The 16,055-nt window shown below is 43.7% G+C and overlaps 1 protein-coding gene across 1 annotated transcript in view; it reads left to right on the top strand.

Annotated features, from left to right (window-relative positions):
* The first annotated feature begins 9,467 nt into the window (after positions 1-9,467).
* Positions 9,468-16,055, top strand: part of LOC137371599 (uncharacterized) — a 74,132-nt gene continuing 67,544 nt past the window's right edge. The window contains exons 1-2 of the mRNA XM_068034433.1: positions 9,468-9,631; positions 9,901-10,103. Of these exons, the coding sequence (XP_067890534.1) occupies positions 9,468-9,631; positions 9,901-10,103 (367 nt within the window). The remainder of the gene's footprint in view (positions 9,632-9,900; positions 10,104-16,055) is intronic.

Consider the following 16,055-nt stretch of genomic DNA (forward strand, 5'->3'; position numbering starts at 1 on the left):
TTTTCCAAAATTCCCTAGATTCACGAATGGGCCCAGCAGATTGGAAGTTCGCAAATGTAACACTGCTTTTCAAGAAAGGAGGGAGAGAGAAAACAGGGAACTACAGGCCAGTTGGCATGACATCAGTGGTCGGGAAAGTGTAAGACTTAAAAACTGGGTCTATGTTCACTTTTTCTGTCAGAGGTGAAAAAAGTACTTTAAGAGTCAGTGTGTTCCACTTGGCTCACTCAAATTACCTGGAATTACATAGATTCTTGGGTTACTCAGGTGATTGAGCAATTTGGCAACACTGGTGGAGAGAGAAGCTGAGTTAACATTTTAGCTCAATGGCCTTTCATCCAGTATCGATCTGCAACACCGGGCAGGATATTATTCTACCCTTGGAGATGGGAATGGAGGCGGGGAGGGGGGGGTGGGCGGCGAAGCAAACAAAATGGTAATGGGTGCCACTCCCGATGTTGCTCGGGCCCCCTGGCATTTTGTCCAGGGCGGGAAAGGCCGAGGACGGATTTCCCATCCCAGGCCAATTGAGATGAGGTTTCCCCCAGCCTTCTGGCCCACTGCTGGGACCCCCGTTGCCGGAATAAAGTCAGGTCCATCAACTCTCTTTCTCTCTCCACAGACGCTGCCAGACCTTTGGAGTATTTCCAGCACTTCTTGTTATAATTTCAGATTTCCAGCATCTTCAGTAGTTTGCTGTTGTGATTGAACATTTTGTTCTTTTTCCCCTCTCCTCTTAGTGCATTGAGGGAAAATTACTATTTAAGCAAAGGTTATGGGCCAAGAAAATATACCAGCTGTAGTACTGAAGACTTGTGTTCCAGAACTTGCTGCGCCCCTGGCCAATCTGTTCCGTTACAACTACAACACTGGCATCTAACCGACAATATGGAAAATTACCCAGGTATGTCCTGTCCACAAAAAGCAGGACAAATCCTATCTGGCCTATCGCCAGCCCATCAGTCTACTCTGGGTCATCAACAGAGTGATAGAAGGTGTCGTTGACAGTGCTATCAAGCAGTACTTCCTCAGCAACAACTTGCTCACCAATGCTCAGTTTGGGTTCCGCCAGGGCCACTTGGCTCCAGACCTCATTACAGCCTTGGTCCAAACATGAATAAAAGAGCTGAACTTCAGAGGTGAGGTGAGAATGACTGCCCTTGACATCAAGGTAGCATTTGACCAAGTGTGGCATCAAGGAGCCCTAGCAAAACTGGAGTCAATGGGAATCAGGGGGAAAACTGGTTGGAGCTGCACCTAACATAAAGGAAGATGGTGTTGTTGTTGGAGGCCAGTCATCTCAGCCCGAGGACATCACAGTAGGAGATTCTCACAGTAGTTTCCTAGGCCCAACCATCTTCCGCTGCTTCATCAATGACCTTCCCTTCACCATAAGGTCAGAAATCGGGATGTTTGCTGATGATTTCACAGTTTCAGTACCATTCACGACTCCTTAAATTCTGAAGTTGTTCGTGCCTACGTACAGGAAGACTTGGACAACATCAGGCTTGGGCTGATCAGTGGCAAGTAACATTCGCATCACATGAGTTCCAGGCAATGACATCTCAAACAAGAAAGAATGTAACCATCTCTCCTTGATGTTCAAAAGCATTACCACGGCTGAGTCTCCCACCATCAACATCGTGGGAATTACCATTGACCAGCAACTGGACTGGACCAGTCGTATAAATACTATGGTTACAAGAGCAGGTCAGAGGCTAGGAATTCCATCCAGAGCAAAGCAGCCCGCTTGCTCGGCACCCCGTCCACCACCTTAAGCATTCACTCCCTCCACCACCGGTGCACAGTGGCTGCAGTGTGTACCATGTGCAAGATGCACTGCAGCAACTTACTAAGGCTCCTTCGACAGCACCTTCCAAACCCGCAACCTCTACCATCTAGAAGGACAAGGATGGCAGACATATGGAAACACCGCCACCTGCAAATTCCCCTCCAAGCCACACACCAACCTGACTTGGAACGATATCACTGTTCCTTCACTCTGGCTGAGTCAAAAAACTGGAACTCCCTTCCTAACAGCATTGTGTGTGTACCTACACCAGATGGACTGCAGCATTTCAAAGAAGTGGCTCACCACTACCTTCTCAAGGGCAATTAGGGATGGGCAACAAATGCTGGCCTTGCCAGAGATGCCCACATCCTAAGAACAAATAAAAAACACATGGGCTTTCAGTAGACTGGGGTCTTAAAAGAGTTACAATTGCATACAGCAAGGGGAGTATAGTTTTAAGGCAATTCTCTGCTCGAGTATTTATCTGACAGTTTATCACTGTAGGTGGGACTATTTTTCCAATGCAGTGCAAACTTGTTATTTGACCTTTATGCAAGTTGTGAAGTGGTTTGTGGTTTTGATGGAATCTACAAATGGTGATGACTTGTGGCAGGGGTCTTGCTTTTGCCAAGTGTGTTCATCACATGTTCTAGTTCATCAGGTGCTCAAACTAAAGATACGGGGGAGGAGTGAAATTGCCCTCAGGTGGTAGAACAAACCAGACAATAGCAAATCAGCCACCACAGTCAATGGAAAATAAAATTGAGAGGGCTGTTGATTCAGTATTACCGATTTTGTGCTGCCACTAAAGACTAATTTCAGTGTATAAATAGAATAGCAAGGAAATAGCACATCTTAAAAGGTTTATTTAATTTTGAAAAGGCTATTTGTTGTCTAGATCAGAGATTTATTCGATCCATCTGAAGTAATTATTCTTAGAAATTACAGAAATTCATTGGAAATGTGGGTAGTACTTTGAACATATTTGCCCTTCTATTATCATCATCGGTCAACTATCGTCGGAGCTCAAAGAACAAAGAACAAAGAACAGTACAGCACAGGAACAGGCCATTTGGCCCTCCAAGCCTGCGGCGATCTTGATACCTGTCTAAACTAAAACTTTCTGCACTTCCGGGGTCCGTATCCCTCTATTCCCATCCTATTCATGTATTTGTCAAGATGCCTCTTAAACGTCACTATCGTACCTGCTTCCACCACCTCCCCCGGCAGCAAGTTCCAGGCACTCACCACCCTCTGTGTAAAAAACTTGCCTCGCACATCCCCTCTAAACTTTGACCCTCACATCATAAACCTATGTCCCCTAGTAACTGACTCTTCCACCCTGGGAAAAAGCTTCTGACCATCCACTCTGTCCATGCCACTCATAAATTTGTAAACCTCTATCATGTCACCCCTCCACCTCCGTCGTTCCAGTGAAAACAATCCGAATTTATCCAACCTCTCCTCATACCTAATACCCTCCAGACCAGGCAACATCCTGGTAAACCTCCTCTGTACCCTCTCCAAAGTCTCCACATCCTTCTGGTAGTGTGGCCACCAGAATTGCACACAATATTCCAAGTGTGGCCTAACTAAGGTTCTGTACAGCTGCAGCATGACTTGCCAATTTTTATACTCTATGCCCCGACCGATGAAGGCAAGCATGCCGTATGCCTTCTTGACTACCTTATCCACCTGCGTTGCCACTTTCAGTGATCTGTGGACCTGTACGCCCAGATCTCTCTGCCTGTCAATACTCCTAAGGGTTCTGCCATTTCCTGTGTACTTCCCACCTGTATTAGACCTTTCAAAATGCATTACCTCACATTTGTCAGGATTAAACTCCATCTGCCATTTCTCCGCCCAAGTCTCCAACCGATCTATATCCTGCTGTATCCTTTGACAATCCTCATCGCTATCTGCAACTCCGCCAACCTTTGTGTCGTCAGCAAACTTACAAATCAGACCGGTTACATTTTCCTACAAATCATTTATATATACTACAAACAGCAAAGAACCCAGCACTGATTCCTGCGGAACTCCACTAGTCACATCCCTCCATTCAGAAAAGCACCCTTCCACTGCTACCCTGTTTTTTATGACCGAGCCAGTTCTGTATCCATCTTGCCAGCTCACCTCTGATCCCGTGTGACTTCACCTTTTGTACCAGTCTGCCATGAGGGACCTTGTCAAAGGCTTTACTGAAGTCCATGTAGACAACATCCACTGCCCTTCCTTCATCAATCATCTTCGTCACTCGAAAAATTCGATCAAGTTAGTGAGACACGACCTCCCCTTCACAAAACTATGCTGCCTCTCGCTAATAAGTCCATTTGTTTCCAAATGGGAGTAAATCCTGTCCCGAAGAATCTTCTCCAATAATTTCCCTACCACTGACATAAGGCTCACCGGTCTGTAATTTCCTGGATTATCCTTGCTACCCTTTTTAAACAAAGGAACAACATTGGCTATTCTCCAGTCCTTTGGGACCTCATCTGTAGCCAATGAGGATACAAAGATTTCTGTCAAGGCCCCAGCAATTTCTTCCCTTGCCTCTCTCAGTATTCTGGGGTAGATCCCATCAGGCCCTGGGGACTTATCTACCTTACTGTTTTTCAAGAACCCAACACCTCCTCCTTTTTGATAGCGACATGACCCAGACTATCTGCACTCCCTTCCCTAGACTCATCATCTACCTGTGACTATCCTCTACATCTCTTTAAGGCAAGGGTTTGAATCTTGGTGTTGTTTTTGCACAGTCTATAACTCTCATTGACTTGTTATGTAAGGTGCTTGCAGGTTGTGAATGCTTTGGTTAATTCAAAGATTAGCTCACCTGCCTTATGATGGCCTTCCTGCCAACAGAGGTTCCACCTTCCTCCTCCAGCACGCACTGCCTGGAGCCATTGGCACTTTCTGGGGGTGACTGTGTTATCTAACCCTGCCTGGCACTCACCATTGACATTTCACAGGTAGTAACATCTGCTGTCATTAGGCCATCAGCTTTTCACACCTTATATAAGACAAAATGTAGATGCAATTTCTTTCCTTTTCTGCCTCTGCATTACCTACCTTTTGTCTGCACCTTTTCCTATGGCCTCTTTCTCTACTTATCCTTCTGTGGTGTTGTCTTGCAATTAGTATCAGATACATTTTAAAGAAGTCAGATGTTACAGCTATAATTGGAAGAGGAAAAATGCACATGTAATTGGTTAAGGCCCCTTTTGATGGTGTAAGTTAACATTACTCTTACCAGTTAGTCTTTAGCATTATTGGCATCAAAGAGGCAATATTTCAATTTGGTGCTCGTAAGGAGCCTCAACTGCATAGCAAAGATTTTTAAAAGACTGTGGTACATATACCTAAATTTGATACCTCTGGCCCAGAACAGAAAATATCGAAGAAAAGAGTAGAATTTGCTCTTGGGGCCTTTCAAAGGGTACACGGGCACAGTTTACTTGAAGTGCGCTAGCTTTGTCAGAAGATAAAAGCCTTAAAATTACATGGACTGTGTGAACTCCTGGGTAGACAACCATCTCCAACAGATCTTGAGCCAGAATTTTATGGGAGCTTTTTGAACAGGGGGGAGGTGGATGTAAAATTTTCAGGTCATTTTTTCATTTTACCAATGGCAGCTGACATGGAGGGCGGACTTCCCACATCAACGCAATGGGAAGGTAATTCAGGCAATTAACTTGCCAATTGACTGCAATTTTATTGTGCTTTTTTAATTTTACTAATGGTGCACGGGAAACACAGGCTACAGAGCCTCCCCTGGTAAAAGGAAGTGGCAAGCAAGTGGGAGCTCAGTGCTGGCTCTCTCCAGCAGCTATCAAGAGAGCCAGGGTGGAGCAGTGCAGGCAGCAGCAAATGAAGCCAGGAGAGAGAGTTAAAGTGCCAGCATTGTGGGGACATGCTTCCAGAGCCCCATCAAGATAGTGGCAATTGAGCAAAAGGAAAAAGGGTGGGGGAAAATTGGGGGCAGAGGGGGGTTGTTTGCATAAAAAGCCTTACACATGGAGAGAGGCCACCTGCAATGGGCTTCATTCATCCTGGCTTAGGAGCCCCTGTTAAGGAGGGGGAGCAGCATAGAGGGAGAGAAGTCCATACACAGGCAGTGGGAAATCAGCAACCTCAATGCCATAATTAGGCTTGTTGTGGAATAGGAGGGTCAGTGCCAGCTTGGATAAAAAAATTGGCTTCAGGACAGATAGCAGCGTGGTACATGATTATTTTTCAGACTGGAGGATGGTAGCTAGCGGTGTTCCCCCAGGTCAATGCTAGGACCACTGCTTTTATTGATATATATAAATGACTTCGAATTTGGAACAGAGGGTAATATTTCAAAATCTGCTGATGACACCAAACTAGGAGGAGTGGCAAACAGTGAGGATGATACAAATCAACTGCAACAGGACTTAGATAGGCTAGAAGAATCGGCAGACAATTGACAAATGGAATTTAATACAAAGAAGTGTGAGGTGATGCATTTTGGCAGAAGGAATGGGGAAAGTTCATATAGACTTAAAGAGTGTGCAAGGACACAGGAACCTGGACATGCATGTGTATAGATCTTTATCTTTGAAGGTGGCAGGACATATTGAGACAGTGGTCAGCAAAGCATATGGGCTCTTGGACTTCATAAATAGAGGTATTGAGTACAAAAGTAGGGAAGTTATGCTGAACTTTTACAAAACTCTGGTTCGTCCACAACCAGGGTATTGTGTCCAGCTCAGGTCACCACACTTTTGGAAGGGTAGTGGGTCCTTAAGAGGGGGAAGAGGGGATTTAGCAGAATACTTTGAGAGATGGAGAAATTTAGCTCCAACTATAGGCTGGAGAAGCTGGGCTTGTTCTCCTTGGATATAAAGAGATTGAGGGGAGATCTGATAGAGGTGTACAAAATTCTCACAGGTTTGGATAAGGTAGGCAAAGAAAAGCTGTTCTCATTAACTGATGGTTACAAGAACTAGGGGACACAAATTTAAGGTCTTGGACAAGAGGTGTAGAGGGGATGTGAGGAAGAACCTTTTTTACGTAGCGAGTGACAATTACCTCAAACCCACTGCCTATGAGGGTCGAGGAAGCAGAAACAATCAACAATTTCAAAAGGAAATCGGATGGACATTTGAAGGAAATAAACTTGTAGGGGCTATAGGGATCAAGTGGGGGAATGGAACTGACTGGATTGGTTTATGGAGAGCTGGCATGGAATCGATGAGCCGAATGGCCTCCTTCTGTGCCGTGAACGACACTATGACTCTATCAATTAGAGGCAGGCAGGTGGTCAGAAGTAAATGCAGGCTGGAAGCCCTTTAAAAATGGTGCCAGCATCTGTCATGATGTCAGGTGACACCACCTCCTTTGCCTTGTTTCTCGCCTCCACGCACCTTCATACTGTTAATTGTCCAGCCACCAGAAAATCACGTGTGGTCAGCCAGCCCCTGCCCAAACTGAAGTGACACCAATGTTGGTACCTGTGGCCTAGTTGCATCTGGAAAGCAGGGCAGGACACAAGGGCATGCCTGCAGCCATTAGAGGAAAACCGTAGCCAGAAAGCCTAAAGACCTCAAATTGTCCTGTGGGAGATTGGTAAAGAAAAAACCCTTGAAAGTCCTTTTGGATGGTCCCTCTTTGATCTTCAAGCACCTCTGGAACCTTTGCAGACCCTTCAGTGAGTCTCCACCCTTTTTTCTTCCACTACACATGGGAATGCAACAAACAGGTAAATCCATGCAAATATCTGCTGCAACAATTTGCAGTTATGTAGCCCTTCTAATGTAGTAAAACATCCCAAGACTTTTCACAGTGTATTATCAAACAAAATTTGATACAAAACCACGTGAGGGGATATCAAGACAGGAGACTAAAGCTTGGTCAAAAAGATGGGTTTTAAGGAGCATCTTAAAAGGAGGAAAGAGAATAAAGTTAAAATTGTGAATGCGCAAGAGGCCACAATCGGCGGAGCATAGATATGTTGGAAGGTTGTAGGGTTACAGCATGTTGCAGAGATAGGGAAGGTTGAGGTCATGGAGAGATTTGAAAACAATGATGAGAACCCTAAAATCAAGACTTTGCTCAAGCGGGAACCAAAGCACGTCAGCAAGCAGTGGGGTGACTGGTGAATGGAACTTGATGCGAATTTGGATACAGGCAGCAGAGTTTTGGATGAGTTCGAATTTATGGAGGGTAAGGGTGGGAGGATGGTCAGGAGAGCCTACTCTTCATTTATGAACCGTGCAAGAGAGTGGCAAAAAGATTTTCCACAAATGGCGACTCCTACAGCTGGAACTTCCACCTGCTCTCATGTAATGACCATGCTGGATGATCAGGAGCAGAACCCTAATCAACTTCTCCCCTTCTGTAATTCAGGGCCAAAGAGGCTAACAGCAGCCCTCCAAAGACTTGCCCACTTCAGGGAACATATTTGCGACTCTCCCGCATTTCACAACAATGACAATAACATTGTGCATTTATATTGTGCCTTTAACATAGATCTCTCTGCTCGAAAGCCACACTGTGCCTCAGGGAAAATGGCGCACTGACACGGAACATAAAAGTCCGAGTGTATCAAGCCTGTGTCCTCAGTACCTTGCTCCACGGCAGCAAGGCCTGGACAACGTATGTCAGCCAAGAGCGACATCTCAATTCATTCCATCTTCGCTGCCTCCGGAGAATCCTTGGCATCAGGTGGCAGGACCGCATCTCAAACACAGTAGTCCTCGAGGCGGCCAACATCCCCAGCTTATACACACTACTGAGTCAACGGCGCTTGAGATGGCTTGGCCATGTGAGCCGCATGGAAGATGGCAGGATCCCCAAGGACACATTGCACAGCGAGCTCGCCACTGGTATCAGACCTACCTGCCGTCCATGTCTCCGCTTTAAAGACGTCTGCAAACGCGACATGTAACATCGATCACAAGTCGTGGGTGTCAGTTGCCAGTGATCGCCAGAGCTGGCGGGCAGCCATAAAGGCGGGGCTAAAGTGTGGCGAGTCGAAGAGACTTAGCAGTTGGCAGGAAAAAAGACAGAAGCGCAAGGGGAGAGCCAACTGTGTAACAGCCCCGACAACCAATTTTATCTGCAGCACCTGTGGAAGAGTCTGTCACTCTAGTATTGGCCGTTATAGCCATTCCAGGCGCTGCTTCACAAACCACTGACCACCTCCAGGCACTTACCCATTGTCTCCCGAGACAAGGAGTCCAAAGAAGAAGAAGAAAAAACATAGAAAAACCTCCCTAATCACATCATAGGATTGTTATCAAATCGAAATAGACACCAAGTCACATAGGAGATATTAAGACAGATGACCAAAATCTTGATCTATGAGGCAGGTTTTAAGCCAAGTTAAAGAAGGAGAGGGAGATAACAAGGTGGAGAGGCTTAAGCAGGAGCTTCTAGAACTTAGGGCCTGGGCAGCTGAAGACACGGCTGCCAATGGTAGTGCGATGGAAATCGGGAATGCGCAACAGGCCAGAATTGAAAGAACTCAGATATCTCAAATGGTTCTAGGGTAGGAGGATATTACAGAGGTGGGGATTTGGGTGAGGCCATGGAGGGGATTGAAAACAAGAATGAGAATTTTAAAATAGGGGCATTGCCAGAATGGGAGCCAATGTAGATCAGCAAATACAGGGATGATGGCTGAACAGGACTTGGTATAAGTTAGGATATGGGCAGCAGAGTTTTGGATGAGCTCAGGTTTTTGGTGGGTGGAGAGGCCCACCAGGAAAGCATTAGAATAGTCAAGTCTACTCATAACAAAGGCATGGATACGCGTATTAGTAACAAACGAGCTATGGCAAGGGCAAAGATGGCAATGTTACAGCAGTGGAGGTAGGTAGCCTTGGCGAATGGAGTGGATCTGTGTTTGGAAGCTCACCTCAGGATCAAGTAGGATTCCAAGGTTGTGAACAATTTGGTTCAGCCTCAGACAGTAACCAGGGAGAGAGATGAAGTCAGTGGCTATGGAACAGAGTTTATAGTGGGGATTGAAGCCAAATGCCTTCAGTCTTCCAAATATTTGCTACACCACGTGGCCCACTTAGTCATGGGAGACACAGTACTACTTTGAGTTCTTTTTTAGCAATCCAAATTCATTAAAGGAGGGAGGGAGGAAGCAACTATGTTCTGTGTCACACAGGAAAGAGAAACCACATGTTTCGGCATTATCAAGCTTTGAATCACTGTTGTACAAAGATATGCCATATTAAGCGATGTGCTCTTTCCAACTGCAAGATGAAGTCTTTTCATTCTTGTAAATCATCCTTCCATTCTGAAATAATTCTGATTCTGCTCATTGCTTCAGGTAAGGTCCTTAACCTCCATCTATTATTGCATTTATACAATGAAGCTGTTCCATTATTATTAATGAATTTAGTTTCACACAAACCATTTTGAATGTAAACCAGTCCTCAGACTATGAGTAATTTTATTAACAGTGACATAATGATCTAAATCCAGTTAATTGTTTTATAATGGGGAATATAAACGTAAATTTCCATTTTGGGAAACTTTGCATCCACAGCTTATCATTTTCCATCCATGTGCAGTTTCCTCCACGGAGCATGGGCAGGAAATTCATTTCCTTACTGGATTACTTTGATAAGCTGCTGTTTTTTAAGAACCTTTTTGTTTTGATGTGCGATTATAAATGATTGCATATGTTCTGGTACCTATCAGCTAAATGCCATAAGTTCCAATTTACCTGCATTAGTTTTGATGAATCATTTAACAAGTTTTGAGTGAGATTTCCCTGTTTGCTATTTTGATACATCATTAATTCTTATAATTCACAAACCCACAATCTTGGAAAGAGTTTCCAAGCACCTGAATGTGCCCCTACGCTATTCAGATCTGATAACTACCTGTTCACAACAGCATGTGGTTTAACAGACCAGGAGAAAGAAATAATTGCCCAAGTTTTGCTGAAAAAATAACAGCATCTAAATCACAAACATGCTGTTATTAATGCGCAAATCAACCAGCAATTTAGGATGAGGAAGGATTACTCCATGAATTGTAAATTAGCAAATTGTTGACTGATTTGTGCTGCTCTGCTGTTACATTTGTGTAAACAGCATCTCATGCTTAAACTCCCCATAATTTTCATGAAGCTGTTGCACTTGTTCAATAATTGGCCATTAAACTTGGCATACTAAGATAAGTCTAGTGATTTACAGGCTTTTAATTAATACCCTTTTAACAATGTAATAATTGTTAATCACTGCCGATAAAGTTTTCTTGCCCAGAAAGTGAACTTTTTTGTTTCTGTTTCTCTTCTCTCTCTGAATTCAATCTTTCTTGAATATACCCACTCTAATTCATCCTCATTTTTAGTCCTTCTTCTGTTTATTTCTTAATCCTAAAACTGCATTAGTTAAGGAAATACACTGTTTGTCCCATTATATACCAACGTCCTAGATGCTCTTTTGGCTTTGTCGCACTGTTATTAGCTTGCACTTCCAGCAACTTTGTGTGCAAAAATATTTAAAAGCTAAACATGCACAAACAAGTCTAGCTCCAGCAAATTCTGGGCCATTGTATCAATGCATTGCAGAAATCTGAGCAAAATATTGCTAACCTTGTGGAGAAAAGAACAAACAATTTAGTCTAGCTGTGGTTTGTGATAATCTGTGACTGTATGCAAAGTTAACACGAAGCTCCCAGTGCTTTCCCCATTAATTTTGCTTTGGTTGTTTGGAGTGCATGCTCTGTACTTTTTTAATTAGTTCTTGATTATGTGGTCGTTGTAAAAGACTCTTTTGTAAAATCATAACAACATAAAGAACCTGTAATTATATAACACCTTTCATGACTTCTTCTTCTTCTTCTTGACTTGGGACACCTCAAAGGGCTTCACAGCTAATTAAGAACTTTTAAAGTGTAGTCACTACTGTAATGTAAAGAAACATAAGTCAATTTGAGCATTGCAAGATCAAACAAGCAGAAGTAAAATAAATGACCAGATAATCTGCTTTAATAATGTTGAATGAGGGATAAATATTGGCAGCAAAGCAGAAGAACTACTTTCTCTTCCACGTAGCATCATAGGATCTTTTACTTCCATCCACGATGGTAGAAGGTGCAAGCTTTAACAATTCATCCAAAAGATACTTCCTCTGATAATAGGGCACTCCCCCAGTACTGCATTGAAGTGTCGGCCTGGAATGTAACTTAAACCCACAATCTCCTAGGCCAGCGTCATGTATGAGTGCTTGTATTAAATTCCCCTTTCTGCTCCATATCTACTGGAAAGTTAATGCACTCTGCCACCTCAGGAGACGAGGTTGAAATTCTGATCCGTGATTCTCATGTATGTGTCCTGAATGTGCTGGTATGACATCCGCAGTAGATGAACATGATCAGAGGACCTGAGATTCAATGATTCATTGTTAAAGTAATGCACTGCTTCAAGACATCAATGAACTTAACTGGATAAAAGTTTTGATCAATATAGTTCACATACAAGTACTGTGATATACTTGAACATATTAGCATTGAAAGGGAGGAAATATTAGCTGTTTTAGTGGGCTTAAAAGTGGATAAATCCCCAGGCCCAGATGAGCTGTATCCCAGGCTGTTATGTGAGGCAAGGGAGGAGATAGCAGGGGCTCTGACACAAATTTTCAAATCCTCTCTGGCCACAGGAAAGGTACCAGAGGACTGGAGGACAGCGAGTGTGGTACCATTATTCAAGAAGGGTAGTAGGGATAAACCAAGTAATTACAGCCCAGTGAGTCTAACATCAGTGGTTGGGAAACTATTGGAAAAAATTCTGAGGGACAGGGTTAATCTCCACTTGGAGAGGCAGGGATTAATCAGGGATAGTCAGCATGGCTTTGTCAGGAGGAAATCGTGTCTAACTAACTTGATTGAATTTTTCGAGGAGGTGACGAGATGTGTCGATGAGGGTAAAGCAGTAAATGAGGTGGTGGAGGCAGGAACAGTAGCAACATTTAAGAGGCATCTAGACAGGTACTTGAATGAGCAAAGCATAGAGGGATATAGAATTAATGCAGGCAGGTGGGATTAGTATAGATAGGCATTATGGTCGGCATGGACGTTATGGGCCGAAGGGCCTGTTTCTATGCTGTATGACTCTATGACCCTATGACTCTATATAGTATACATGGATTTCAGTAAGGCTTTTGTTAAGGTCCTGCATGGGAGATTGGTTAAGAAGGTAAGAGCCCATGGGATCCAGGGCAATTTGGCAAATTGGATCCAAAATTGGCTTAGAGGGTAATGGTCGAGGGATGATTTTGCGATTGGAAGCCTGTGACCAGTGGTGTACCACAGGGATCGGTGCTGGGACCCTTGCTGTTTGTAGTGTACATTAATGATTTAGACGTGAATATAGGAGGTATGATCAGTAAGTTTGCAGATGCCATGAAAGTTGCTGGTTTGTGAATAGTGAGGAGGAAATCCTTAGATTACAGGGAGATATACATGAGCTGGTAAGATGGGCGGAGCAGTGGCAAATGGAATTTAATCCTGAAAAGTATGAGGTAATGCATTTTGGGATGACTAACAAGGAAAGGGAATATACAATGGATGGTAGGAACCTAGGAACTACAGAAGCTCAGAAGGACATTGGTGTACTTGTCCATAGATCACTGAAGGCAGCAGCACATGTAGATAAGGTGGTTAGGAAGGCATATGGGATACTTACCTTTATTAACCGAGGAATAGAATATAAGAGCAGGGAGGTTGTGATGGAGCTAAGTAAAACGCTAGTTCGGCCACAGCTGGAGTACTGTGTACAGTCCTGGTCACCACACTATAGGAAGGATGCTGGATGGCCGGCACAGACACGATGGGCTGAAGGGCCTGTTTCTGTGCTGTATAACTCCATGACTCTATGACTTCATACATATTTCTATTTGTGGTATTTTTAGACTAATGGTTAGCATGTTTATTTTGCATTGATCAAATCTGTGGGGAAAAAAAATAGAACATACAGAGGAAGCTAGAAGCTTACGGCACAAAAGAACACCATACAGCCCATCATGTCTGTGCCTCTTGCCTGCACAATCCAAAACAAATCCCGCTCCTCTCCTATCCCCCCATAGTCTAATATCGCCCTCAGCTTAAAAACTTAATCTGCTTACGCTTTAAATAATGCAACACTCTCTGCCTCAACTACTGGCTGTAGCAAAACATTTGAAGTTATAATAACTCTCTCCTCATAAAGCAATTTCTTCTAACCTCTTTCTTTAATCCCTTAGTGACAACTTTAAATTGATGAGCCTTCATCTGACTCCCTAATCAGAATCAATAACCTTTCCCTATTTATCCTACTAAAGTAATTATACATTTTAAAACCTCTATTCAATCTCTTCTAACTTTCTCTGCATTGGATACAGCCCCAGTATCTTACATTTCTTCTCATAACGATAGTTTCTTATTCCTGGCATGATTCTAATCAATCTATGCTGTCTGACCTGAACAATCTTTCAATCATTTTCAGTAATGTCTCTGTGTTCCAAGCAGAAGTCTCCCACTTCTCTTCAGGAAGGAAGGAAAAATGAAATGTTTCCATTCCCCACCAGCTGATAATTGTTGGAAAACTGGCAGCAGTTCTCAAATGCATACACTAAAAGATAATACTTACAGCCAAGCCTAATAATGGTTGGTTAGAGATTCAAATGTGTTACAGTTCTGAGCTCAGTACATTCGGCCATTTCAAATCCAAATACTCAATACAGTCAGTTTCATACATTCCACACAATTCTGTATTACATAATTATATAAAAGTTACAAAACAATTCCTTGTAAGGAGAATTTAATTGTTTAACCCTCATCAATAATTTTAACTTTCCTTAATTACCAAGCTCTTTTTTCAATTGATTCCCTTATTTTGCTATATTATCAATACTTTAACTTGTTACATATAATTGTTATTCAATTAAGTGAAACTTTAATTCTAAGCCTGTCTTTGATTCAGTAATATTTCATACTAATCTCCTGTCTTTCTGAAGTATCAATTGAAAAATATGACTTCCAGTCAGACATTTTCCTTTGCAGTAGTAACTGTTTTTGCTGCACTTTTCATCAACTAATTATAGTTCTCTGAAATATATGAATCAGAATGCACTGACATGTTATTTAATTAGGTTGACTGAAGTGAATAAGCTGGACACTGCTTTCAGGTTAGACCTGGCTAAAGAACCCATTGTGCATTACTTTGACTCTGTTTAACAGGCAAAGGCTAAAATTTACCATTCCTACATTATAAAAAGAAACTAATAACAGTGTAACACCAGCAAATTTAAACTGTTCCGTTACACTTTGACCTGAGTTTGTTTTCGGTGGGGTTGCACGCACTTATCCCACTGGCTGTGCATGACTCCAAGGAATAAATTTTAAACCCTTGGAATATGTGAGTTGAGTCAGCTAAGAGGTAAAACATGTAATCCCAAACCCAACGCGCCCACCTCTGATTTTAACGAAGGCAGATTGAGGGGGCGTGTGATCAATCTGTTCTCAGACCGCATGCCGATTGGTAAAATCTTTTAATGAGGATGTGTGCCTCGATATTTACAGGCATTTTTTTCTATCCATTTTGGCCCTATTTCCTGGGTCTTGTAAACTCAAAATGTAAAAGGAGGTGAGAAGGACCAGACCAGGTAAGTGAATTTAAAGCACTCTGGTACGACCAGGTGAGAAAGTTGTCTAGGGGCCTGTTACTGTCTTATTGCAACAGGGTTTGATTTTTAAACACACTAGCCGGAATTTTACAGTGGGCAGATGGGAGCCGGACTCCGACGTAAATGTCGGTGACGAACCCGCTTCCGAATAGCCTGGGGATCCGTCCCGTATTTTACGGGTCCCCAGGCTTTAATTGTGCCGAGGCGGGATTTCCACCCACTTGATGGAGGAGGTCCCGCCTCAGTGAGCTGCTGGCCAATCAGCGGGCCGGCAGCTCTTAGTTTGAGCAGCGCCACCGGGAACATTGGCCACTGCTGGGACTGCAGCCCAGTCGACGCCATGGACCCGAGACAGTGGGTAAGTTTTGGTTGCCTCACCAGGGGGATCGGTTGTGCCCTGGTGAGGCTGGGGAGGTCTCTTGGGGGGAGGGGGGGTGGTGTCTTGGGTCCCGGGGGTGGGTTGGGAGGCAGGGGCGGCCCTCAATCAGGCTCCCTGTGCCCGACTGCCATGCCACCACCACCGCCACCCCCACCTGGGGTGCGGAAAGGCCGGCAGCTATCGCTGGGCAGCCTTTCACATCCCCGGCACAGCCGCTTACCATGGGTAA

The sequence above is a fragment of the Heterodontus francisci genome, chromosome 6 (assembly GCF_036365525.1).
Source record: "Heterodontus francisci isolate sHetFra1 chromosome 6, sHetFra1.hap1, whole genome shotgun sequence".
Lineage (NCBI taxonomy): Eukaryota > Metazoa > Chordata > Chondrichthyes > Heterodontiformes > Heterodontidae > Heterodontus > Heterodontus francisci.